Source organism: Schistocerca piceifrons, chromosome 3 (genome assembly GCF_021461385.2).
Source record: "Schistocerca piceifrons isolate TAMUIC-IGC-003096 chromosome 3, iqSchPice1.1, whole genome shotgun sequence".
Classification (NCBI taxonomy): domain Eukaryota; kingdom Metazoa; phylum Arthropoda; class Insecta; order Orthoptera; family Acrididae; genus Schistocerca; species Schistocerca piceifrons.
This window is the reverse complement of record NC_060140.1, coordinates 732,165,415-732,191,572: the sequence shown is the minus strand read 5'-3', so window position 1 is coordinate 732,191,572 and position 26,158 is coordinate 732,165,415. Positions and strand designations below refer to the sequence as shown.

The window sequence follows — 26,158 nt, the reverse complement described above, 5'->3', positions numbered from 1 at the left end:
GGTAGAAATGATAGTCATAATAAAATCAGAGAAATCAGAGTTCGAACGGAAAGATTTAGGTGTTCCTTTCTCCCGACGCGCCATGAGAGAGTGGAATGATAGAGAAGTAGTATGAAAATGGTTTGATGAACACTCTGCCAGGCACTTAAGTGTGAATTGCAGAGTAACCATGTAGATGTAGATATTTTCAAACTCGCAAACTCACTCATCGAAACCTATAGTTGAATTCTCTATACACATAACTAATTTTGTCCTCAGACCACTAATCCTACTAGCACTTGTCCATTTTTTATTTTTCTTGCTCTCTTTCGTCTAATCGTTGCAGAGGTTCTTCAGACATACTGCAGATTTCTTCAGTTGTTAGTACTGACCATACAGCAACCAATCGCTCCCTGCCACTCTCGCATTTAGTGTTCTTCATTCGTTTTTTTTATTATGAGATGTATCTTCTGCAATTATTTTCTCATCTGCTGGAGTCATATGGTGGTCAAGTGGAAATATATCGCAATACTGGAAAAACAGAGTCAGCCATTTCACAACAGTTTTTCATTCCGAAAAGCAGTGTGTAATAGTTTCCAAAATATTACATACATCTTCATGTGTATACGTTCCAACTTTGTTACTAATTTAACCCAAGAGGGTACATTATGCGCCTGCAGTATATGCGTTGCTTGGTTGAAAAACAAGAGAATGGGCAGCAGTTTCTCAAGGAAAAACCAATTTAATGATGTGTTGTTCATTCTTCAAAATAACTTCATCAATAAGGAAATCGACGGTTGTAGCACACAGAGATACGGAAAGAGCAACGACAGAGTGTAGTTTCACGACTGTGCATTCCCTTTCAGCAATGATACGTGCTACAGTATTATGACTCATCAACGAAATAGTCAACATCTGTTCCTCTCAGCCAGTTGAGATGAATATTTGGCACAGAGCAACGAGCGTTTCAAACGACAACAGGGCACAGAATATCACACAAAATTTTTTCAGATCGTCTCCATGATGATGTTGTTGTTGTTGTTGTGGTTTTCAGCCCTGAGACTGGTTTGATGCAGCTCCCCGCGCTACTCTATCCTGTGCAAGCTTCTTTATCTCCCAGTACCTACTGCAGCCTACATCCTTCTGAATCTGCTTAGTGTATTCATCTCTTGGTCTCCCTCTACGATTTTTACCCTCCACGCTACCCTCCAGTAGTAAATTGGTGATCCCTTGATGCCTCAGAACATGTCCTACCAACCGATCCCTTCTTCTAGTCAAGTTAAGCCACAAACTCCTCTTCTCCCCAATTCTATTCAATACCTCCACATTAGTTATGTGATCTACCCATCTAATCTTCAGTATTCTTCTGTAGCACCACATTTCGAAAGCTTCTATTCTCTTCTTGTGTAAACTATGTGTCGTCCATGTTTCACTTCCATACATGGCTACACTCCATACAAATACTTTCAGAAACGACCTCCTGACACTTAAATCAATACTCGATGTTAACAAATTTCTCTTCTTCAGAAACACTTTCCTTGCCATTGCCAGTCTACATTTTATATCCTCTCTACTTCGACCATCATCAGTTATATTGCTCCCCAAATAGCAAAACTCCTTTACTAGTTTAAGTGTCTCATTTCCTAATCTAATTCCCTCAGCATCACCCGACTTGATTCGACTACATTCCGTTATCCTCGTTTTGCTTTTGTTGATGTTCATCTTATACCCTCCTTTCAAGACACTGTCCACTCCGTTCAACTGCTCTTCCAAGTCCTTTGCTGTCTCTGACAGAATTACGATGTCATCGGCGAACCTCAAAGTTTTTCTTTCTTCTCCATGGATTTCAATACCTACTCCGAACTTTTCTTTTTTTCCTTTACTGCTTGCTCAATATACAGATTGAATAATATCAGGGATAGGCTAAAACCCTGTCTCACTCCCTTCCCAACCACTGCTTCCCTTTCATGCCCCTCGACTCTTATAACTGCCATCTGCTTTCTGTACAAATTGTAAATAACCTTTCCCTCCCTGTATTTTATCCCTGCCACCTTCAGAATTTGAAAGAGAGTATTCCAGTCAACATTGTCAAAAGCTTTCTCTAAGTCTACAAATGCTACAAACGTAGGTTTGCCTTTCCTTAATCTTTCTTCTAAGATAAGTCGTAGGGTCAGCATTGCCTCACGTATTCCACGTCTCCATGATAGGGGACCAATTTACGTGTGCACATTGTGTAAATCCTGATAAAAATACTGTGTCATAATGATTTTGATCGACGGCACCAAGTGGATATGGGCACACCAAATGGAGCCGACGTCCAGCCGAATAAAATCGTGACAAGCGACGTAGACCCTTATTTTTTCGTCTGATAAGCTGTGATTTTTCGATGTAATCTCACTATTGAAATGTATACATCTGGAAAAAACTATATACTGGTGATGGATTTATGATACGGACAGGAATGAACATTCGCGGACTATAGACCTCAGCGACATCCGCAGAGGTTCATTGGTGAATCGGACCACATTCTCGAACGTCCTCTGATGATATTAGAAATTATTTGCCTTATTATGAATGACACTATCCTTCCCCCGAAGAGAAGACGGTGGGCAACATAAGAGAACACGAAGACATTACTTAAATGTCCAGACCGAGTTGATTTAGTCAGGGAGACAGACTGGGTTCGCAAACTTCAATACTATTGAACACACCAGAGTGAATTTCCACTCTGCAGCGGAGTGTATGTTGAACTGAAGTTTCCTGACAGATTAAAACTGTATGTCGGACTGGGACTCGAATCTGGGACCGAGGGCTTTCGGAGGCAAATGCTCTACCGTTGAGTTATCGAAGCACGACTCACGGTCCGCCCTCACAGCAGGTAGGTAACACGAGGTACTGGCAGAAGCAAAGCTGTGAGGGCGGGTCGTGAGTTGTGGCTGGATAGTTCAGTCGGCAGAGCATTTGCCAACGAAAGGCAAAGGTCCAAGTTTCGAGTCATGATCTGGCACATAGTTCTAATCTTGCAGAAAAATTTCATTATTGACCGTGAATAGGAGTTGCTCGTAAAACGCATTAGCCAACACTATTATACTGAAAGCGAAAAATGGCTGGTAGATAACGTCAACGAATCCATAATAGGGTGGCGCGAAATAATATTCTTCTTGTGAATACATAACACTGCCACTAGTCACTTTTTTGAACAGTTATTTATTGTTCCGTGAACCGGTTTTCGAACTTTTTCAGGTTCATCTTCGGATGTTTTTATGGAAGTTACATCACTTTTTCTAGCATAAAGCTGGGTACTGGTTTGCGACAGTATGGACGGCTCTTTATGTTAGTGTCAATTTGTCTGCTTCCATTTTGATGGTCAGCTGGTACATAACTTCACACACTTTTACGCGATCAGTATCAATTTACAGTTTCGGCATCACTGTGTAAATGTATACAGATCGTGTAAAAGTGTGTGAAGTGATCCACCAACTGGCCATCAAAATGGAAGCAGATAGAAGGACACTAACAGAAAAAATCCGCCCATAATGTCGCAAGCCAGCACCCAGCATTATGCTAGAAAAAGTGATGTAACTTCCAGAAAACCATGTGAAGTGACTAGTTGCCGTTTTATGTATTTATATTCAAATAACACTTACGGGTTCTAAAATATCCGTAATGGATAAGTTTAATATTCTTCAATCTGCATACCAACCATAATACTAGACAACAGTAATTATCGCTGCTTTATCTGTTTGTGGTCTGTTCTAGAATTGGAAAAAATATCCTCTCTTGTCTTGTATCACTTGGAGAAAAAGTTAAGATCACCTACTTTCATATACAGTGTGGAACGTATGTCATCGTATCATCATAGTAAAATAAAAGCTTACTTTTACGTAATATATTATATCTCCACTTATTCCTTTCATTCAGTAGAGCCGCAGTTAACTTTCAGGGCAAAGTGTGCTGGTTATATGCACATATTTTTGTGCTGTGTCATATTATTATGAATACCCATTAGCATCCAGAGTTCCAGCCGTTTTAATCAATCACAACAATCAAAGAATGATAAATCCCTCAGTGATACCTATTTTCCTTACGGATATCTGGGATAACACTGTTTGCAAAGTGTTCAAAAACGGCTCTGAGCACTATGGGACTTAACTTCTGAGGTCATCAGTCTCCTAGAACTTAGAACTACTGAAACCTAATTAACCTAAGGACATCACACACATCCATGCCCGAGACAAGATTCGAACCTGCGACCGTAGCGGTCGCGTGGTTCCAGGCTGTAGCGCCTAGAACCGCTGAAAAGTGTATAGGTATGTATTCAGCCGAACACTTCCATAGAAGTGTTTCACAAGTTTTAAATTTCTTTAATATTCGGCGACTTGAAAGACCCGGAGGGTACACTGAAACCTTGGCCGCAGTCTTCCTGCTATTGTAGGACATTTTCAGTTGTGTGGCAGGGTGTATTAGCTTGCCTAAAAGTCCCAGCCCCCTCCCCGTCCTCCGCAACCATCATGTGTGGCCGAATCAATTGCCTAAAGATATCTTCTCATCAAATTAGGCAGGACAGACTTTCATAAGGTTGAATGGCATTACTGAATACAAAGTAAATATATTTTGGAAAATTACAGTACCCGTACGATCCTGGACCCAGCCGGTAATGGTACTCGTTATTCGCTGCAGACAGCTACCCTTCCTTGCTCACGGCAATTAAGGCTCGCCACTGTAGACCAGATGGGGAGAGAAGCGTTAGTAATAGTAAAAGGAGTATTGGTTCGCTTCACCAAGCAATATGAAGCAATGCCAGATCTTGTGGTAGACGAGAGCCCAGTTACCCCTTGGTCCGGTTGGATAATTAATTGTCAAGATATAGCTTGTCAGTCGGCCTTCACATACTTGCATAATCAATAGTTCACATCGTCAGTGGCATCAGTTCACTAAGAGGAAATATTCATAACAGAGCTACGCGAGCTGTTCACAAACTCACAATTTCAGAAACACTGGAGTCCAAGCCCTTCTTACATATGACAGTGATAGCTAAAGGCGACGATAAATTAATACAATTGTCAGTCTCTTTACTACCCAGACACAAACGTAATGTACAATTCGAAAATTGTATCCATTTCAGTGTCATACGATTCAATATTTAATACTCATATCTAAGTCTGATTACTTCCGTGCTCTACTGAAGGGACCGATAACAATTCGTCCCGATACCCAACACTTAGTGAATTATATTCATAGTCAGGAAAACAAAATTATTGTAATTATTAATTCAGGTAACGGCATTAACAGAATAACAGCTCTGTTGCAGAACCTTGCATACAATTGGAACTGCAATTAATAATTTCTGAAAGTACACATTTTCCATAATATGCCTAGTTGACGTTTCCGTTAATTTTTTAAAATTTTCTTCTCCATACAAAACATAATCTTTCGTTGGTTACCTTCTTCCACAAACTCCATGTCCCGTATTTTAACGCCGGCCGGAATGGCCGAGCGGTTCTAGGCGCTACAGTCAGGAACCGCGCGATCGCTACAGTCGCAGGTTCGAATTCTGCCTCGGGCATGGATGTGCGTGATGTCCTTAGGTTAGTTAGGTTTCAGTAGTTCTGAGTTCAAGAGAACTGATGAGCTTAGAAATTAAGTCCCATAGTGCTCAGAGCCATTTGAACTGTTTGAACCGTATTTTAATTAAAATGATATTGCCATTCTTATTATTGCCACAGTATATCATAGCTGAAACCGGTCTTGAGAGGCTGATTATGTTTACACCTTTCGTAAAGTGAAACGTTTTTCTTTAGGAATCGAGTGTGTTACGTAATCGAAACACTTGTGTTGACGGTGGGCGAGACTGGGATAAGGGTTCTTTGATAACTAACACACTGTTATACTATTGACTGCAATGGCAAACGTAAAATGCAAGAAAATTTATCTGGCATTATCTGTGCTCGCTGGCCGCGGACAATATTCTGTACATATTTTAGTCGCTGGCTGAAATCATACAGGATAATAAACAATGTAAAACGATTCCTACCCAAGTTACGTACACTACGAACTCGTCCATTTATGTTTGTTCCTTTCAGAATTGTCAGCGCCATGGACTGGATTTTGTTGCAACTCTCAAAATTTACGTCTTGAGTTAGGATCACTGCTCCACCATAAATTCATCTGACTATATTATTGGGTAAGTCTACTCAACGGCAGTGTGTACCACGAACATCTGTACCGTCATTTAACAGCCAATTTAACTTCAGCGATCTCCAGATAACCTAGCTGTCCTTTGTACCGCACCAAAGTATTCCCTTGCGTTATCCGCTTATCTTTTTCTCCTTCGGAAGCAATGCATAAAATTTTTATGAGTGCAAGCAGCCTCCGACTAGTATGCGATCAGTCAAAACCTGCAACCATACAATTTGATTTCAACCTAGTACTGGTCATAATTATTCTTTTTGAGAATGAAACGGCCAGATGTTAGATACCGGAATTACTCCCTTTGAAATCATTAGTATATTTTTATGAAAGGAATCATTTTATGCTCATAAAAGTTTCTGCATGGTATACTGAAGAAAAAAACACGATTGGGCGTAATTACGCTACCTATGTGTAATGTACGACTTCTTTACACCTAATTGTTAAGTAATACAAGATTTACCTTACCCTATTGAAGATTCCTAATTGCCATGTTAACACAGACTAGTTATTAGATCTTCCCTTTTAACATTAGAGAATGATCATTATGTAAATCAGGGACCTTCATAACAACTCTTTTCTTTCTTATTAAACTTAGTAATAATCCAGAGATATAATAACTCCCCAGTCACAGAAAACTGGCGCTAAAATAAAGATAAATTTCAAACTATATTCTTTTGATGCTTCACAACAAATAGATAATACTATTGATATTTCTCTCTTTCTATAGTCATTGTTTAATAAATCGTGATCTAACTGCGTGATCTGAGACCCATTTTTCTTTTAATATTAAAGTTCAGTTTCAGCCTGTAATTATCTGTCATCAGTGAGTAATGCACCTATATGTCTTCGTCTTTCATCGATCTGTAAGTGTTCTACTTATAACAATTATTTTACAGGGAGTTCATCCAATACTCTATTTCTTTATAATACAGTATGAGGTCAAACTAGCAAAACAAATATTTCACTAAAGTTTATGTTGTAATGAAGGTTAAAAATTTATTTCTTCTTCGAGAGTACAGTAACTGCATTCGGGATCCACCGTGTTCCCAGTGACTCTGACATTCCTAAAATGGTTCAAATGGCTCTAGGCACTATGGGAGTTAACATCTGAGGTCATCAATCCCCTAGACTTAGAACTACTTAAACCTAACTAACCTAAGGACATCACACGCACATCCATGCCCGAGGCAGGATTCGAACCTGCGACGGTAACAGCAGCCCGTTTCAGGACTGAAGCGCCTAGAACCGCTCGGACACAGAGGCCGGCTCTAACATTCCTTAAAAAAAGTAATTAAAAAGTAAGTAGTTCCACCCACCACTTTATCGCTATCAGTTAGCAATTTTCTTTAGTATAACAAAATTCAATCGCTTTATGTACTGGTTGCTATCGATCTCTTTACCCTCAAAGTTGTTACCCTAGGAATGAGTAAACTCGAAACAACACTTTCATTATGTGAAAAATGGCACTGTTCTTTTTCTCGTTCTGTACCATGGAATATAATTGGCGGTTTTACGATCTATAAGTTGAGTTGGGTACTAGTACTGTGATTCGAATTATCGGACACCACAACAGTATCCTACGTTTCTCCCTCAAACAAGGCATCTGAGTCTTTCCTAAGCTTTCAATGTAAACATATTACAATCCTTCCGCATAAAAGATCCAGAAACCTCTACCAATAGACAAGGCTCTGTTATGGATGAGCTGCTTCGCACTGACCAAACTTTTCTTCCATTTACACATCATTCAATCTTAACGGTTCGATGTGTTACCAACTTATTGATCAATTAATGATCCCTCCAAAGTTTCGTGAGCCCATAGCTCCTGTATGTGGACTACCCCATGCATGAGAGTAATAGTCAAAAAATGGCTCTGAGCACTATGCGACTTAAGTTCTGAGGTCACCAGTCGCCTAGAACTTAGAACTAATTAAACCTAACTAATCTAAGGACATCACACACATCCATGCCCGAGGCAGGATTCGAACCTGCGACCGTAGCGGTCGGCGGGCTCCAGACTGCACCGCCTAGAACCGCACGAATTAATAGTCAATTCCTATTTCGCGACTACTTAGTGATCGCGGGAAAACCCATACAATTGGAACTAAGCTAATGTTATGGCAGAAAGTACTCAGTTAACATGAATCAGATTGCATACCCGATACAACTACACGTGACTTTACGTCGTCGATTCATCATCCAGTTAACTCTCGTTCAAAATCTTAACCGCCTTAACAAAAACTTTTGAAACCCGCATCGTAACCATAAAAGGAACAATCGAGCAGCGTTATTAACACTGCTGGTAATGATTATATTTTAGGAGTTGGCTGTCGATGCTTCACATAGTAGACAGCTTCGTGGCAGTAAAAGTCATTTTGTTGCTACACAGTGTAAGCATTGCCGGCTTTCCTTTCGTCAGTATATGCGTTAACGAAGCCTCTGCTTTCCTCATATTCCTCTACAATATGACAATAATTTTTTTGCATTTAAATCAGAATAAATACAAGGAGTGAATATACTGAAATCCACAAACTGAAGTTTACTTGTGAGACTCTCATACTAGTGCGTTGGGATATTCACAGCACATTTTTTTTTTTTTACAGATATGCACATTATTTGTTATGTATAGGTGTCAGTACAGTACGACAGCAATACCAAAATAATCTGAAACAAAATAAATGGTAACTTTTTGACGAATATGGAAGTATCGCCTGAAAAAAATATAGATAGTATGCAGACCGAGATTCCTCTTCCACATTCTTGCTGGCCAACAATTTCTGCAACAATTTAAGTCGAAGTTTTTGTTTATAGGAAAGTCCCTCGAAGCTCGGCTGAGATCAGAGTAGGTAGCCAAGCACTAGCGTTGGAACAATCAGCCCTGCAGAAAAATTCCTATTTCGGCTGCCAATATGCAGTTGATACGCACAAGGAAAAGTGTGCCACATTAACATAGCGACATGTGGCAAGTACGTCTGCCAACTACGCACGGAAGAGTGTTGTGTTTCCTATGTTACAACTGTCTTTTGCTTTTTTCACTAATGAAGCTTTACGTGCATGTGTCGACCAACGCACTTTCTTTAGACGAAGCAAGTCTATGAAATCCTTACAGTGTGATACTTTTACATATTGTTTAGTTAGTTTTGTGTTACGTCTTGTCATTTGTAAACTGCAGTAAAAGAGTGATGACTATGTAAATATTGTTTTGTATGACAAATGGTTCAAAACATTTCAGTTCCTTTCAGCCGTAGCTGTACAAAGGATTATTTTATGTACACATCGAAAAGTCAGCCCACATATGTTAAACAAACTGTTATTATGTCAGATTATTTTACGTACAGATTGAAAAGTCATCCCACGTACCGGGTGATCAAAACGTCAGTATAAATTTGAAAACTTAATAAACCAGGGAATAATGTAGATAGAGAGGTAAAAATTGACACACATGCTTGGAATGACATGGGGTTTTATTAGAACAAAAAAAGTTCACAAAATGTCCGACAGATGGCGCTGGACAGCAAAACGTTAGTGACTGCGTATGACAATCGTGTATGAAAGGAGCTGTAATGAGAGAGAGAATCAGAGGCGCCAGCAGTCGCAGCATGTTTACGTTACCTGAAAAGGCGCTTTAGTGAAGCTGTATTATCAGAACGGGGAATGTGCTAGTTCAGCGTTACGATCCTATCGCCATAGGAGGGGGATTCGAACGGGTAAAGGTCCGTTGACAAATGCAGCTGTGGCGAGAACGATTTCGAAGTTCGAAGCCACAAGTTATTTAGACGATAGACCCCGTAGTGGCCGACCGAGCACAAGCAGTAATGCTGCTGAGACAGTTCAGGAAGAAATGGAGACTGTAGCGGGTTCGTCTATGCACGGGGAAGTCAGTGCTCGTGCAGTCGCACGTCGCACCGGCATTCCATACACTACTATTTGGTTGGCACTTAGGCGTACCCTCCGATACTATCCGTACAAAATCCATCGGCATCATTAACTGTTACCTGGCGATTTAGTGAAGCTGAGGGCATTTGTGGTGTGGGCGTTTCAAAAGATGGCGGAAGATGACGATTGGTTGAGTAACGTGTTGTGGATCGACGAAGCTCATTTCACGCTCCGAGGGTCTGTCAACGCCCACAACTGCAGAATTTGGGCTACCGAAAATCCTAGAACTATTGTGGAAACTCCATTGCATGACGAGAAAGTCACGGTATGGGTTGGATTTACCACATCTACCGTTATCGGGCCATTTTTCTTCGAGCAAATGCGTGATTCTGGTTTTGTAACTGCTGCCGTGACGGGTGAGAGGTACGTCGATATGTTACAGAATCGCATCATCCCCAGCCTGGCTGTAAACACCTGTTGGAACGTACGATGTTTATGCAGGATGGCGTTCCACCCCATTTGGTACCGTAGACGCGTGAAAGATCTCTTGCGCGCGTCGTTTGGTGATGATCGTGTGCTCAGCTGCCACTTTCGTCATGCTTGGCCTCCCAGGTCCCCAGACCTCAGTACCTGCGATTATTGGCTTTGGGGTTACCTGAAGTCGCAAGTGTATCGTGATCGACCGACATCTCTAGGGATGCTGAAAGACAACATCCGACGCCAATGCCTCACCATAACTCCGGACATGCTTTACAGTGCTGTTCACAACATTATTCCACGACTACAGCTATTGTTGAGGAATGATGGTGGACATATTGAGCATTTCCTGTAAAGAACATCATCTTTGCTTTGTCTTACTTTGTTATGCTAGTTATTGCTATTCTGATCAGATGAAGCGCCATCTGTCGGACATTTTTTGAACTTTTGTATTTTTTTGGTTCTAATAAAACCCCATGTCATTCCAAGCATGTGTGTCAATTTGTACCTCTCTATCTACATTATTCCGTGATTTATTCAGTTTTCAAATTTATACTGACTTTTTGGTCACCCAGTATATTAAACAAACTGTAGTAGCCATAATCTTAATTTATTAATTTATTTATTTTCGGCTTCATCAAGAGGTTTTTATTTTAATATACTGACGTTAGATAGCACTTCTGCATCAGAAATTAGTGAACACTTCGTCTGTTTCGAGAATTTGGTAGAAGGTGATGCTTATTGGCACTTTTGTTAAGACTTTTGTGCATCACTATACCTCGTCAAGACAGCGTTAATGTTATAATGTAATTCTTCATGCTTTACCGACGATCTGTTGACATCTTGGATATTCGGGAATCCAGCCGGATGTTCGCGTCGTTCTCCCACGATATTTCAAAAGCGTACCTCGCTGTCTTCTTCAGGTGCTACCTGATACTGGTCCTTGGGTCGATCGAGTCCAGTATTTATGCCTGGAAGGAGCTGGGCGTTTCGTCTTCGTTCCGCGCCGAGTCGAGTGTTCCCTCTGTGGTCCGCGCCCGCCAGACTGGGCTTCAATGGACCCCTCCAGTCACGGATGTTCCGACTGCCGTCCGCGCCCGTCGTCAACGGTTGTGGTCATTATCTGAGGTGTGTCAGACCCGATCTGAGATGTTGGGTACTCTGTCTCATGACTGTTACTGTGGGCGCTCCAGCTCGAAACAGAAGTGGAAATCATAGTAACAGTCATGAGACAGAGTACCCAACATCTCAGATCGGGACACACCTCAGATGACGACCACAACCGTTGAGGACGGGCGTGGACGGCAGTCGGAACATCCGCGACTGGAGGGGTCCATTGAAGCGAAGTCTGGCGGGCTGGCCAGTGTGGCCGTGCGGTCCTAGGCGCTACAGTCTGGAAACGCGTGACCGATACGGTCGCAGGTTCGAATCCTGCCTCGGGCATGGATGTGTGTGATGTCCTTAGGATAGTTAGGTTTAGTTCTAAGTTCTAGGGGACTGATGACCTTAGTAGTTAAATCTCATAGTGCTCAGAGCACTGTCACTGTCACTTATCCATTCGAGTCTGCCCTGACTCGTGTTGGGAGCAGGCTAAGCATATACTGCTATTCCTGCATAATCCTACATCTGTGGAGTGGCTTCCTCACGGTCCGAAATGGCCTGAGGTGTTTTCTGGGGTGGAGTTGTCCTCTCTCTGTCGCGAGATATTATTCTCGTAACAGGTCAGGCCAACGCGTGGTTGGCCTGTGGTGAATAGGATGGCCCAAGTCCCTAATGAGCCTACTGTCGGACTGTTCAGTCCGCTCATAGAAGACCCGCGCCGATTGTTTAAATTGGTCGCGGAGGAAGGGGATGCCGATTTGCCGGTGTGGCCGAACGGTCGAATAGAGCCTCGGTAGGCGCAGAGCGAGCTTGAGCGCCCTGTTCTGCACCCTCTGCAGCTTGTTGATGTGTGTGTCGGCCGCGTTACCCCACACCACGGCCGCATATTCCAGCACTGGACGAACCAGTGCCAGATGTAGCGTGATGCCGTGGTGGGGAGGCAAGGCAGATGACGGGTTGAGCAGAGGGTACAGAATGCATAGGCGCCCTATTGCTCTGCCCCTGACGTCCTCGATGTGGGATTTCCACGTTAGCTTCTGATCGAGAATGACTCCCAGGTAGCGGCCAGTCCTGCTCCATGGGACGGGGCTTCCCATGACGGTCACTGGTGGAAGATCTGGTGGCAGTGGTCTTCGCGTGAACACCACTGCCTGGCTCTTCGCCGCATGCTGCTTCAGGCGCCACTTTGTAGACCACGCACCAAGGGCCTCACATCCGCCCTGGAGCAGGCGGCGCATCTCGACTGCCTTCATACTCCACACGAATAGCGCCGTGTCGTCGGCGTAGAGTGCCAACTTCACCGGCGCCACGCGCGGAGCGTCGGCAGTGAATAAGGAGTAGAGCAGGGGGCCGAGAACGGACCCCTGCGGCACTCCAGCACGGATGGGTCGGTGCGTGGATGTCCCCTCGTCCAGGCGGATGTGGAAAGTCCTGTCGGCCAGATACGATCGGAGTAGGACCCCGTGCGACGTCGGGACCCCGTACACAAAAAGTTTGTACACGAGGCCGTCGTGCCACACAGAGTCGAATGCCCTGGAGACGTCGAGGAACACCGCCCCAAGGTATTCCCGCGTCTCCAGGGCGCGCATGGCCTCTTCCACCAGCCGCATCAGGTGATGGACCATGGAGTGACCCCTCCGGAAGCCGAACTGCTCGTCCGGTATCACTCCTTCTGCTGTCACGTGGCGAAGCAGGCGCCTGGCGTAGAGGCGCTCAAACACTTTGGAGAGGGCCGGTAGCAGACTGATGGGTCTGTAATTGGCGGCGTCACGCGGGTCCTTGTTCGCTTTGGGGATGGCCACCACCTCTGCATGTTTCCACACAGAGGGGTAGACACCCGAGCGAAGGACCTGATTGAAGATACCCGCCAGCAGCGGATGGGCCCCTGCTGGAAGGTTCCTCAGCAGGTGGTAGGTGACCCCATCAGCGCCTCCGACCTTCCTAGTACTGAGTGCCTTCAGCTGTGTGGCCACCTCCGCTTCGGAGATGGCTTCGATTACGTCCCCGTCGTCCCTTGCCTCCAGGAACAGCGGGAGTTGCTCGGCTACCCGCTGGATGTGGTCTTCATCCAGATTGTCCTCCACTGGGGTGAATGACGATTCTAATTGGTCCGCCAGGGCACCTGCTTTTCCTTCTGGGCTGCAGACGACGTCTTGCCCAACCAGCATTGGTGGTATGCGCTGTCGTCGGCGCAGGAACGACTTCACCGTGCGCCAGGTGCTGCCGTCCTCCGGGTTGAGGGAGGCGACGAAGGCCGACCACACGCTGTTCCTGTGCCCCTCAGCTACTGCTTTGATGTCTCTGCATGCGGTTGAGGCGTCGCTTCGTCGCGGGTTGGCGGGTGAGCTGCCACCCCCGGAACAACCTGTTCTTCTCCCTGATTGCTTCCCGTATCGGAGGCGGTAGGTTGCGGGATAAGTCCCTGGGCCCCTGTGGCTGGGGGAAGGGGGGGGGGGGGGAGTGGCTGCGTCGGCTGCGTGCAGTGGCGGGAGAGGACACGCAGAGCGGCGTCCGCGCCCACTGCGTCTGGATCGGGTGTGTCCGCGATCGATTCCAGGACTATCTCTTGGAAGCGCTCACAGTCCATGCGCCGGTACGTCTGTCGGTGTGGTGGCAGCGTGGCTCCGGCGACATCTATGGCGAAGACCACCGGCAGGTGGTCTGACGACAGTGCACACCGTGTGTAGGCGGTCGTGTGGTGCGCGATGCCTTTTATGACTGCGACATCGAGCACGTCCAGCCGTCCCCTGGCTGGGTAGATGGTGGGTTCCTGTGGGCCCAGGATCAGGGCGCCGTTCCTCGCGGCAGAGCGGGAAAGTCGGCGGCCACTGACATTCGTGAGGCGGGAGTTCCATTCCGGGTGCTTCGCATTGAAGTCACCCACAATGAATACCCTCCCCCCAACTGTCAGCAGCGCGTCGACGTCCGCCTCCTGGAGGTGTCCGCGTGGTGGCCTGTGTACTCCACGAACGTGATCTGCCCGGTTGTCGTGGTGACCGTCACCCCAGTGGCTTCCAGGGTTGCCAGTTCTGGGAGTTGCACCTCGTGGTGCCTGAGTGATGCACGTACATAGATGGCGGTGCCACCGCCGGCTGTTGGCCTGTCATTGTGGTAGCAAACATAGTTTGCTACACGCACGTGGACCCCAGGTTAAGGTGAGTTTCGCCGACCAGGCAGAGGTCAATGGCCTCGTCCTGCATGAACTGGCGAAACTCACCTTGTTGGGGGAACAGGTTGTTTGCGTTGAAGCCGCAAACGGTCAGTCTGTGGATGAGTGGATTATCCATGGTGCGGCTTCATGGTGACGGTAGCAGCCTGGAGGGCCTCCGTGACTGCCGTGACTAGCACAGGCAGTTGTTGGAGCAGGGCAGAGAGGGACCCCAGAAGGGCTCCGAGGTCTGCGGCTCCTGGTCCTGTTGACGGTGCGGGTGCAGCCGCAGCAGCGGGCGCGGGGGCGGCCGGGCGTGGCGTCGCCGTCGTGTCCGTTCGCTGGACCGCGCGCCCAGCAGCCTGCGGCGCGGGAATGTTGAGTGGACGGGCAGTGCGTCATCCGCCCTTGTGGTGGTCGGCCTGGGAGAGTCAGCCTGTGGGGCTGACGAGCCAGGCGCGGTGGATTGTGCGGTATCGTTCGAGTCCCATTGCGGAAGTGGCGGGAAGGCCACTTGTCTCGTGATGGCGTCAGTGGACTCCCCCTTGGTGGCGGAGGCGTAGCTGGTGCCAGGTTGCACCTTCCTGGCAGGTGCTGATCGTCCGACTTGCCTTGGGCGGCGTCGGAACGCAGCGCAGCCTCTGTAGCTCGCCACATGTGGCTCGCTACAGTTACAGCACTTTGGCGCCTCCTCTCTCTTCTTCGTGCAGTCCCGACTCTGGTGGGAGTCGGCGCACTTGACACAGCGGGCCGGCATGGAGCAGTAGCGCGCCACGTGGTCAAGGCCCTGGCAGGAGAAGCACTGGGCGCGCCTCCCCTTGGCCTTGAGCGGCTCCACTTCCACCCCAATCCGGGCCACTATCTGCAGCTGGAAGATTTTTCGGTTTTCGAAGTTGTCCGGGAGGACAACTAGGAAAAGAGGCATGTCTCGCCTCATCCTGGGCGATTTCATGATGGTCACGGAGCTGGCCATGTAGCCCAGCCCCGCCAGTTCGTCTTTGAGGTGCGAGGGCTCCATTTTCAGCGGGAGGCGGCGGAGAACCACCTTCAGCTGCTTCACGGGCTCCGCATTATGCGTAAAGCAGTGTAGCTTCTCGGTCTCAGTGATCTTCATGGCTGCTCGGTAGTCATCCATGGTGGCGGTCGAAACCCGGTAATAGGTCTCGCCCGACACATTTGACCTTGGCAGTGGACGCAACTGTCTCAAATTTATCAAGGAAGGACTTGTAAGTGTCCGTCCATGAGACAGTTATCGGTGGTAGGGCGGGTGCCCGCCTCTTGGGTGGCTCAGTGGCCTCCATGGCCTCCGGCTCCTCGACGTCGATGAATGAGTTCGTCGTGGGGAGCGGCTGCACTGTTTGGAGCCGCTTCGCCCGAGCAGTGTACCGCCGCTTCGGGACGGTGAACCCATCGTCTGGCGCCTGGTCTGCCTCAGTGGGGGCAGGGTCGTCTGCCATCTTCTGCTTCTGGATTCTCCTGCAAACAGACTGAGAGAATGTGGAGGAGTCGTCCTCCTCCGTTGCTGCCGGCCTCTTCCTGGAGGGCTGCGGTGTTGCCATGGCTTCCGCCTCGAGCAGGTCACCAAGGTTGGCCTCTATGATAGTGTCGTCACGTGGCAGGACGGTGACGTCTTCTCTCGTCACACCTAGCGGTACAGTTTCCGGTATATCTGTGGCCTCTTCACTGGAAGAGACTGGAGTGGCAGCCAGCAGTGCACCAGTTTCTTCTGTAACTGGGACTGGTGGCGCAACACTCATCGGGGCCGCCGCTGACAGAGCAGTGTCCTCTGTATTCAACACGCCTGTCAGGGCTCCCGACGGTACTCTCTCCTCTTCATTGACCACACAACCGAGTGACTTTAGGTACTGGTGGAACAAGTGGAGAGTTCGTTCGTCGGCTGCACGTTCCCGGTAATCAGTATCCCGTGACATTCGGTGCAGGATGAGGTATAATTGCGCCGCCGTAAGCGGGCCTGTTTCCCTAGAATATGCCGTCTCGTAGTCCATTGTCGTTTGCTGCGTCATCGTACGTGGGGGCCGGATGGGGCCGCAGACGGGGCGGACTCGGTCGCCCGAGCCCGTCCAGCCTGGCGGCGATCCGCCACACCCTTCGCTTGAGTAGCGTGGTCCTACTTGCACTGCATCGCTCACTCGAGTGCGTGCTCAGAGCATTTTTTTTTTTTTTTTCGAGTCTGGCGGGCGCGGACCATAGACGGAACACTCGACTCGGCCGATTAGGGAACGCCCATCTCCTTCCAGGCATAAATACTGGACTCGATCGACCCAAGGACCAGTCTCAGGTAGCACCTGAAGAAGACAGCGAGGCACGCTGTTGAAATATCGTGCGAGAACGACGCGAACAACCGGCTGGATTCCCGAATATCCAAGATGTCAGCGTTAATATTGTTTCATAGTGTCGGCAAGGGAATTTCCGCTACAGGTTCCTGTAACTACGACAGGGTTGTGTAAGACTGGTGAAGGTAGCCTACGGAGGCAATGAGGTATGCAGTGTAGACGGCATACGGAGGGAGGTGGCCGGGCAGGGTGTGGAGTTAACTGCAGAGCGTTGCGGGGTGCCGCAGGCGTGGTGACGTCGTCGGCGGTGTGGTCGCGGCTGGGGGAGCTGCGGTCTGCGCTGCCGGTGTCGCTGTCTGCGCGCCCGGCAGACGTGGAGGGCCGCGCGCTGCCGCTGCTGCTGGAGACGGCGGCCGGCCTGCTGCGCGCCGCGGGCTCCAGGGGCGCCGCCTGCCTGCTCGCCTCCAGCCGCCACCTGCTCACAGACTTCCAGCGCCGCGCCGCGCGCCAGGGGCTCTGTCTGCCGGGCCCCGACTCCACGCTGCTGCTCACCGATCTGCCCACGTAAGGAATCGGCGAGCAGCCGTGCATCCAACGGGGAACATTGAAACTAAAAGCATTTACACTTATAACTATGTTAATTTCCAAATAACCAACTTTCTGAGAGAGGCTTAGAAAATCGAGAGGAGTCCTAGAAATTACATGATGTTTTAAACAGAGGCTCGTAGATGGGCTTGGGCTTGGCCGGTAATATTCCAATCCCATTGCGTCGCACCATGAACCATGGACCTTGCCATTGGTGGGGAGGCTTGCGTGCCTCAGGGATACAGATGACCGTCCCGTAGGTGCAACCACAACGTAGGGGTATCTGTTGAGAGGCGAGACAAACGTGTGGTTCCTGAAGAGGGGCAGCAACATTTTCAGTAGTTGCAGGGGCAACAGTCTAGATGTTTGAGTGATCTGGCCTTGTAACACTAACCAAAACGGCCTTGCTGTGCTGGTACTGCGAACGGCTGAATGCAGGGGGAAACTACAACCGCAATTTTTCCCGAGGGCATGCAGCTTTACTGTATGGTTAAATGAGCAAAGAAGAAATAAAAACTTTGAGGTTCACCGATAACATTGTAATCCTGTCAAGGACATCAACGGACTTTAAAGAGCAGTTGAACGGAATGGACAGTGTCATGAAAGGAGGGTATAAGATGAACATCAACAAAAGCAAAACGAGGATAATGGAATGTAGTCGAATTAAGTCGGGTGATGCTGGTGGAATTAGATTAGGAAATGAGACACTTAAAGTAGTAAAGGAGTTTTGCTATTTGGGGAGCAAAATAACTGATGGTGGTCGAAGTAGAGAGGATATAAAATGTAGACTGGCAATGGCAAGGAAAGCGTTTCTGAAGAAGAGAAATTTGTTAACATCGAGTATTGATTTAAGTGTCAGAAGTCGTTTTTGAAAGTATTTGTATGGAGTGTAGCCCTGTATGGAAGTGAAACATGGACGATAAATAGTTTGGACAAGAAGAGAATAAAAGCTTTCGAAATGTGGTGCTAAAGAAGAATGCTGAAGATTAGATGGGTAGATCACATAACTACTGAGGAGGTATGGAATAGAATTGGGAGAATAGGAGTTTGTGGCACAACTTGACAAGAAGAAGGGACCAATTGGTAGGGCATGTTCTGAGGCATCAAGGGATCACAGATTTAGCATTGGAGGGCAGCGTGTAGGGTAAAAATCGTAGAGGGAGACCAAGAGATGAATACACTAAGCACATTCAGAAGGATGTAGGTTGCAGTAGGTACTGTGAGATGAAGAAGCTTGCACAGGATAGGGTAGCGTGGAGAGTTGCATCAAACCAGTCTCAGGACTGAAGACCACAACAACAACAGCGTCGCACGTTCACTGGCTGGCCGGTTCTGCTGTCACCACAGACCCGACACGGTTCGTGAGACTACAGGTAGAACTAGAAAACAACAGTAAACTGATCAAGACGAGACAGAAAGGCAAAGATTCACTTGTAAGAAAGAGAAAAAACAAAGACTAATGTCCAAACGGCTGAAAGAAACAGGATTGGCTATAATTTACATTCTTGCACGGCCGTAATGTGCACACCGGAGTTCATAACACTATGAAATGCTGCTAGTGAGTACACATTGGGATTTTATATCCTGTAACTTACGACATTGTTGCTACTTTATGGGAACTTAAATCAGTTGCGTAACACATAAATTTCAACTTTTCGGACAAATGTTTTTCCAACTACAAATTTCGAACTACATAATTTCTTGAAAGTTATTCAAAGCAGCGTACTAAACACTAACCTAAACACATTATTATATGAAACATTTTCTGTATTACCGTTATACACTGAAGAGCCAAAGAAACGTACACCTCTAATATCGCGTAAGACCCCCGCGAGCACGCAGAAGTGCCGCAGCACGACGTGGCATGAACTCGACTAATGTCTGAAGTAGTGCTGGAGGGAATTGACACCATGAACCGTGCAGGGCTGTCCATAAATCCATAAGAGTACGAGGGCGTGGAGATCTCTTCTGAACAGTACGTTGCAAGGCATCCCACATATGCTCAATAATGTTGACGTCTTGGGAGGTAGGTGGCCAGCGGAAGTTTTTAAACCCAGGAGAGTGTTCCTGGAGCCACTCCGTAGCAGTTCTTGACGTATGAGTTGTCGCATTGTTCTACTGGAATACACAATGGACATGAATGGATGCAGGTGATCAGACAGAGTCCTTACGTACGTGTCGCTTGTCAGAGTCGTGTCTAGACGTATCAAGGGTCCCATATCACTCCAACTGCACACGTCCCACACCATCACAGAGCCACCATCAGCTTGAAGAGTACTGCTGACATACAGGGTCCGTGGATTCATGAGGTTGTCTCCATACCCGTACACGTCCATCCGCTAGATACAATTTGAAACGGGACTCGTCCGACCAGGCAACATGTTTCCAGTCATCAACAGCCCAATGTCGGTCTTGACGGGCCCAGGCGAGGTGTAAAGCTTTGTGTCGTACAGTCATGAAGGATACGCGAGTGGGCATTCGGCTCCGAAAGCCCATGTCGATGATGTTTCGTTGAATGGTTCGCACTCTGACACTTGATGGCGCAGCGTTGAAATCTGCAGCAATTTGCGGAAGGGTTGCACTTCTGTCACGTTGAACGATTTTTTCCAGTCGTCGTTGGTCCCGTTCCTGCAGGATCTTTTTCCTGCCGCAGCGATGTCGGAGATCTGATGTCTTACTGGATTCCTGGAAATCACGGTACTCTAGTCAAATGGTCGTACGGGAAAATCGCCGCTTCGTCAGAACCTCGGATATGCTGTGTTCCATCGCTCATGCGTCGTCTGTAACACCACGTTCGAACTCACTTAAGTCATGATAACCTGGCATTGTAGTTGTAGTAACCGATCTAATAACTGCGCCAGACACTTGTCTTATATAGGCGTTGCCGATCGCAGCTCCGTATTCTGCCTGTTTACATACCTCTGTATTAGAATATGCATGCCTATACTAGTTTCTTTGGCGCTTCAGTGTATAATATACAGGGTGGTCCATTGATTGTGACCGGGCCAAATATCTCACGAAACAAGCGTCAAACGAAAAAACTACAAAGAACGAAACTTCTCTAGCCTGAAGGGGAAACCAGATGGCGCCATGGTTGACCCGCTAGATGTCGCTGCCATAGGTCAAACGGATATCAACTTTTTTTTTTTTTAATAGGAACCCCCATTTTTATTACATATTCGTGTAGTCCGTAAAGAAATATGAATGTTTCAGTTGGAACACTTTTTTCGCTTTGTGACAGATGGCGCTGTAATAGTCACAAACATATGGCTCACAATTTTAGACGGTCATTTGGTAACAGGTACGTTTTTTAAATTAAAATACAGAACGTAGGTACGTTTAAACATTTTATTTCGGTTGTTTTAATGTGATAATGCCTTGGTTGGGCGACCTAGATTTCTCTTGCATCCCTGCGCTGCTGTGGCTGCAGGCGCCTAACAGGTAGATCCAGGTAGGCAGTTTTTCCGCGTCTTCGGCCAAAAGCGTTGTCTGCATACCAGTGACATAAGTCCTTGGGACCAGCGTTTTGTCCCCAATACGTGCTTCGAGATGTCCCTTTCCTTAATACCTGCACGTGGGTTCCAAGCCCCAAATCTCCACTGGAAGATTTGTTGTTAAACGCCCGAACTGCATGCTTGTTCTCAACTCAGAAGGGAGCCACCATAAAAATCTTGCATGTGTTAACAATGTATATGCTCCCATCAATGCCTGCTCATATTGTTAACTTACTGTCGTCTCATAAAATGTCTTGGATGTAAAATCAGTGTTAAAGGTTAGCCTCGAATATGAAAAATTGTGAGAGAGAGAGACTCGTCATCTCTCAGCTGTTTTGAGTGACTTTGGCAAATGTTACCTGCTATGCTTGGACTGTACCTGTCATTTGCTTATGTGAGAATCAGCTGCACCAAGCGTCGATTATCTTCCAGTTTTTCTCTTCAATATTGTGGATGTCTGGTTTCTCAATGTACAGAAAAATCACCCACCAACATAATACGTCAGCTTCGTTATCCACTAGGTCACCAGTATATATTGTAAACAGTAATGGTCCTGTAACACACTCTTTAGGAAGTCTGGAGACTTTTCTCCATTAAGATAAGGAGTCTGTGTTCTACTTGCTACGAACTCTGGAATCCAACCTGTAAAATAAAACACACTGAAGAGTGGTGATCTCTATAAACTGGAGAGTAAGAACAATAGTCTCTGGTTAACTGGCCAGGGCTGTAATACCCCAACATAGAAGTTCATTTTTCAGTAGCCTGTGTTCTTCGAGAGCATTCTAGCCCCCCAGGGGAATCATATCGACACAACTCAATGTCGTATTTATAGGCTATGTTTTGAAAACAGTTTTTGTGTGAAGTTGAAGGTGCCAACAAGCAAAATTTTATAAAAAACAACTGGGCTGATGGTAATTTAACAAGGAGGGAGGGAGGGGATTTCGCTTTGATTTTATTTAATATTTCCTTCAGCACAACTTACGCTGACATTCAAGCGTAGCCTCTGTGGACTTCTGGCTTAAGACTTGGTCATAAATCCATATGCTTTGGCCAACAGTTATTCCTAAGGGAGTGTCTCAGTGCAGGGTGATCATGGGTCCAGTGCATGAGCCCCTGCAGCTGTCAAAAGCTCTTGCTCAGAGCCACACCTGCCCTGCGGAGGGCACATTAAGTCACTGCCGCTAGCAGTAGAAAATATGTTTGTTTTTTTTTCTGGACAGGTAGACAACAGTTTCCCACAAATAAATCAAACAGTTCCAATTCAAAAGTTTCGGTAAAGGTTTTTGAAAGGTTTCCCTTGCGTTTCAGGCGAATACCAAAAGTGGAACTGCTCTGCCAAACTTAGCAAATTGTAAACCCATCTATCCGACTTCCAGCCTCCTGAAAAGATCAAACTTCTATATCAGCCCATCCTAGTGTCATGGTTAGGAATTGAAAGATGTATATAAAAATAAGACCCATGCAGAAGCTAGAAATGGGAATCACCTCCCAATTGATTCCAATTAGGAATCCCTCGTCCTCAATCTTAGTCTACTCGATACTTGTCCACAAAAACATAACTGTACAGTTTCGCTCTGTTATTGAGAGAGGATTAGAGAACAAATTTATTTTAAATATAAAGTTAATATCAGCTAAACCTCACATTTACTGCATAATGGCCATAGCAATTTCGACTGACCAGTCATTATCAATAGTTCACAAATAATACTCGGCCTACGGCTCGGTCATAGCAGATTGAAGTCAACATTTTCATGACATTCGTGCCTCTGAATTGATTTCTATAATTTTCCCGTAACGGTCATTCGCGAGATGATTGTGGGAAAAGCGTGCTGTAATACCACTAGGAAGTGATAACTTACATGGTCACGCTTATACCGTGTAATACCCCTCCTCTTCCCCCCCCCCCCCTCCCCCTAATCTTGGAGATAGTAACAGTTCGGCGAGACAGAGAGCCCACAAGTTTTGTCAGATATCCCATATCCAGCCGAAGCCGTTAACTGAGAATCAGATCCCGCAGAACAACCAAGCTGCTGAGATGTTTGCCCCGTTTCGCCGACTGCTCGCAACCGTCTCAGACATTTTCTGTGACTAGGTGTTGTCCTTTCTTGTAGAGCTTCATGATGAGTATGCAATGGACTCTTCCGTCTTTCACGCTGGCAACAGCCGTGTACGTAGGCCCCAAGCATACCTTCCTGGTGTCACGAACACTCAAGGAGCTTGTCGGACATTTAGTCCGCTATAGGAAGTGATAACTTACATGGTCACGCTTATACCGTGTAATACCCCTCCCCTCCCCTCCCCCCCCCTCCCCCTAATCTTGGAGATAGTAACAGTTCGGCGAGACAGAGAGCCCACAAGTTTTGTCAGATATCCCATATCCAGCCGAACCCGTTAACTGAGAATCAGATCCCGCAGAACAACCAAGCTGCTGAGATGTTTGCCCCGTTTCGCCGACTGCTCGCAACCGTCTCAGACATTTTCTGTGGGATTAAGATCGGGTGTTATAGCGGACTAAATGTCCGACAAGCTCCTTGAGTGTTCATGACACCAGGAAGATATGCTTGGGGCCTACGTACACGGCTGTTGCCAGCGTGAAAGACGGAAGAATCCATTGCATACTCATCATGAAGCTCTACAAGAAAGGACAACACCTAGTCACCGAGAATCTACACTACCGTAATTAGCATTTAATGTTCAAATGCTGAAATAAACAATCTGGTTCATGTAAACGGTAATTAGTCATGATATGAAGAACGCCCACAAAACACACACAGCCCCCTCCAACCTAAAGGGCAACCTCTACATACTGTGAATTAAAAGCTTCGTTGGGTCGTTGGTGCTCTGGACACCTCGCATCATCTGAAAAACTGTGACTCGTCTGACCACACTACACCCATCCACTATCTTGCATCTGTGTTGCTTGTGCCATTGAGTACGTGCAGTTTTATGTGCCGCTGTGAGCAATAGCTTTTGTCTCGAAATGTCCACTACCCGGAGTTCTCTTCGCTATTTTCGCTCGGAAACTGGTTGAGAAGAAAAGAAGGAAAGACATTCACGTTCAGCAGCGATTCCTGTTATGTTTGAAACTAGTTGCTATTGTCAAGCGCGACACTGGTCTCAGGTCGCTATCAGTTAGGATCCTTTTGAGAACTCGTATCTTTGGCCGCGTTAATGGCTGCGAGTGGTCCACCGTTTCTTGTAGACAAATTGGGCAGTCGTTATTGACACACCAACAAGTCGGGCAAACCCCCCCTCCCCCCCCCACCCCCCCCCCAATGCTGTAGGAGCTGCCGAACCATAAACCACACTCCCATAGTCGATTCGGGATTGGACAAGGGCTCTGTAGAGATGCAGCAGCGTGCAGCGATCTGCACCCCAATCGGTGTTGCTCATGTAACGGAGGGCATTGAGGTGCCACCAGCACTTCTGCTTAACCTGACGAAGATGAGGGAGCGAAGTCAATAGAGTTTCGAAAACCAGTCCTAGGAATTTATATGTCTCCACTACAGTAAGTGGATCGTCATCAAGGTAAAGTGTGGGTTCCGGATGATCGGTACGACGCCGACAGAAGTGCATGAAACACGACTTTGCGGCTGAAAACTGGAAGCCGTGGGCTAGAGCCCATGACTGCGCCTTGTGGATGGCTCCCTAGAGGCGTCGCTCAGCAACAACGGTACTGGAGCAGCAGTACGAAACGCAGAAGTCGTCTGCACACAGAGAAGATGAGACGGAGGGCCCGACTGTTGCTGCCGCTAGACCGTTAATGGCCACTAAAAATAGAGAGACACTCAATATAGAGCCCTGCGGGACTCCATTCTCCTGGATATAGATGGAACTATTGGAGTCACCAACTTGGGCACGGAAAGTATGGAGCGACAGGAAGTTTTGGATAAGAATCGGGAGTGATCCCCGGAGACCCCACTCATACAATGTGGCAAGGATATGACGTCGCCAAGTCGTGTCGTAAGCTTTACGTAAGTCAACAAAGACGGGAATCAGGTGTTACTGTCTGGAATAGGCTCGATAGACACAAGATTATCATTGGTAGAGCGACCCTGGCGGAAGCCGCCCTGACATGGAGCCAGCAAGCCACGTGACCCCAGGACCCAACCCAACCGTCGATATACCATACGTTTCAGCAGCTTACAAAGGACGTTGGTGAGGCTGATGGGCCGATAGCTATCCACATCAAGCGGGTTTTTACCAGGTTTGAGCACCGGAATGATGGTGCTCTCCCGCACTGTCTTGGTACCAGTCATGCTATGGAATAGGACAACATGGGCATTCTGGCACGCACTTATAGCTAGTGGAACAGTGTTAATAGCTGCTGAAATGAAATTAGCATGTAACCATATAAATAGATATGTTGATTTTTCTTAAAATTCTGCTTGTAATCTACTCTCTGAGTTGTCAAAAAGCAGAGGGACAGAGTATGTGCTACTTCAGCCGTTGATACTTAATTTCACTATCGATAACTTTTAACGTCCCTCATCTTTCGTTTGTGATGGCGTTAGTGTTTGAAGAGTGTGTGTGTGGGGGGGGGGGGGGCGGGGGAAGTTATCTTTACGGAGTTTTTCTGTAACCCGAGGTTTTAAATTCACTCACACGGAGCTTACTTGCTGCATTTTTGCCTTGGAAATGGCATGGCGTGCTCCTGTCGAAATATCTGCGGTTATCGACGACGTCACCCGGCTCCATTCCCGTAAGTTATTTGAACATTATATACGGTGGGAGAAATCGAGGTCTCGCATATTTCCTTGCCGGCACGTCCCACGTTTCGTAATTACCGTCCAAAATCGGGTCATTCTTTTTGAAACGCTCTGTACATGATTTACAGCGTCCCTATGCGGCCAGTGCTGTCTTTTGAGGTGGTGACTAGTATTCTGTCCGGTCACCTTATCTGTTTGCCAACTGCCACAGGGAAGTGTGGTAGGTCCACTGTTGTTTTCTATCTACATAAATGATCTTTTGGATAGGGTGGATAGCAATGTGCGGCTGTTTGCTGATGATGCTGT

At 46.9% G+C, this 26,158-nt stretch overlaps 1 protein-coding gene across 1 annotated transcript in view; it reads left to right on the top strand.

Moving 5' to 3' along the window:
- LOC124789009 overlaps window positions 1-26,158 on the top strand; it is a 260,631-nt gene that overhangs the window by 175,742 nt on the left and 58,731 nt on the right. The window contains exon 5 of the mRNA XM_047256296.1: window positions 17,352-17,628. Coding sequence (XP_047112252.1) covers window positions 17,352-17,628 — 277 coding nt within the window. The remainder of the gene's footprint in view (window positions 1-17,351; window positions 17,629-26,158) is intronic.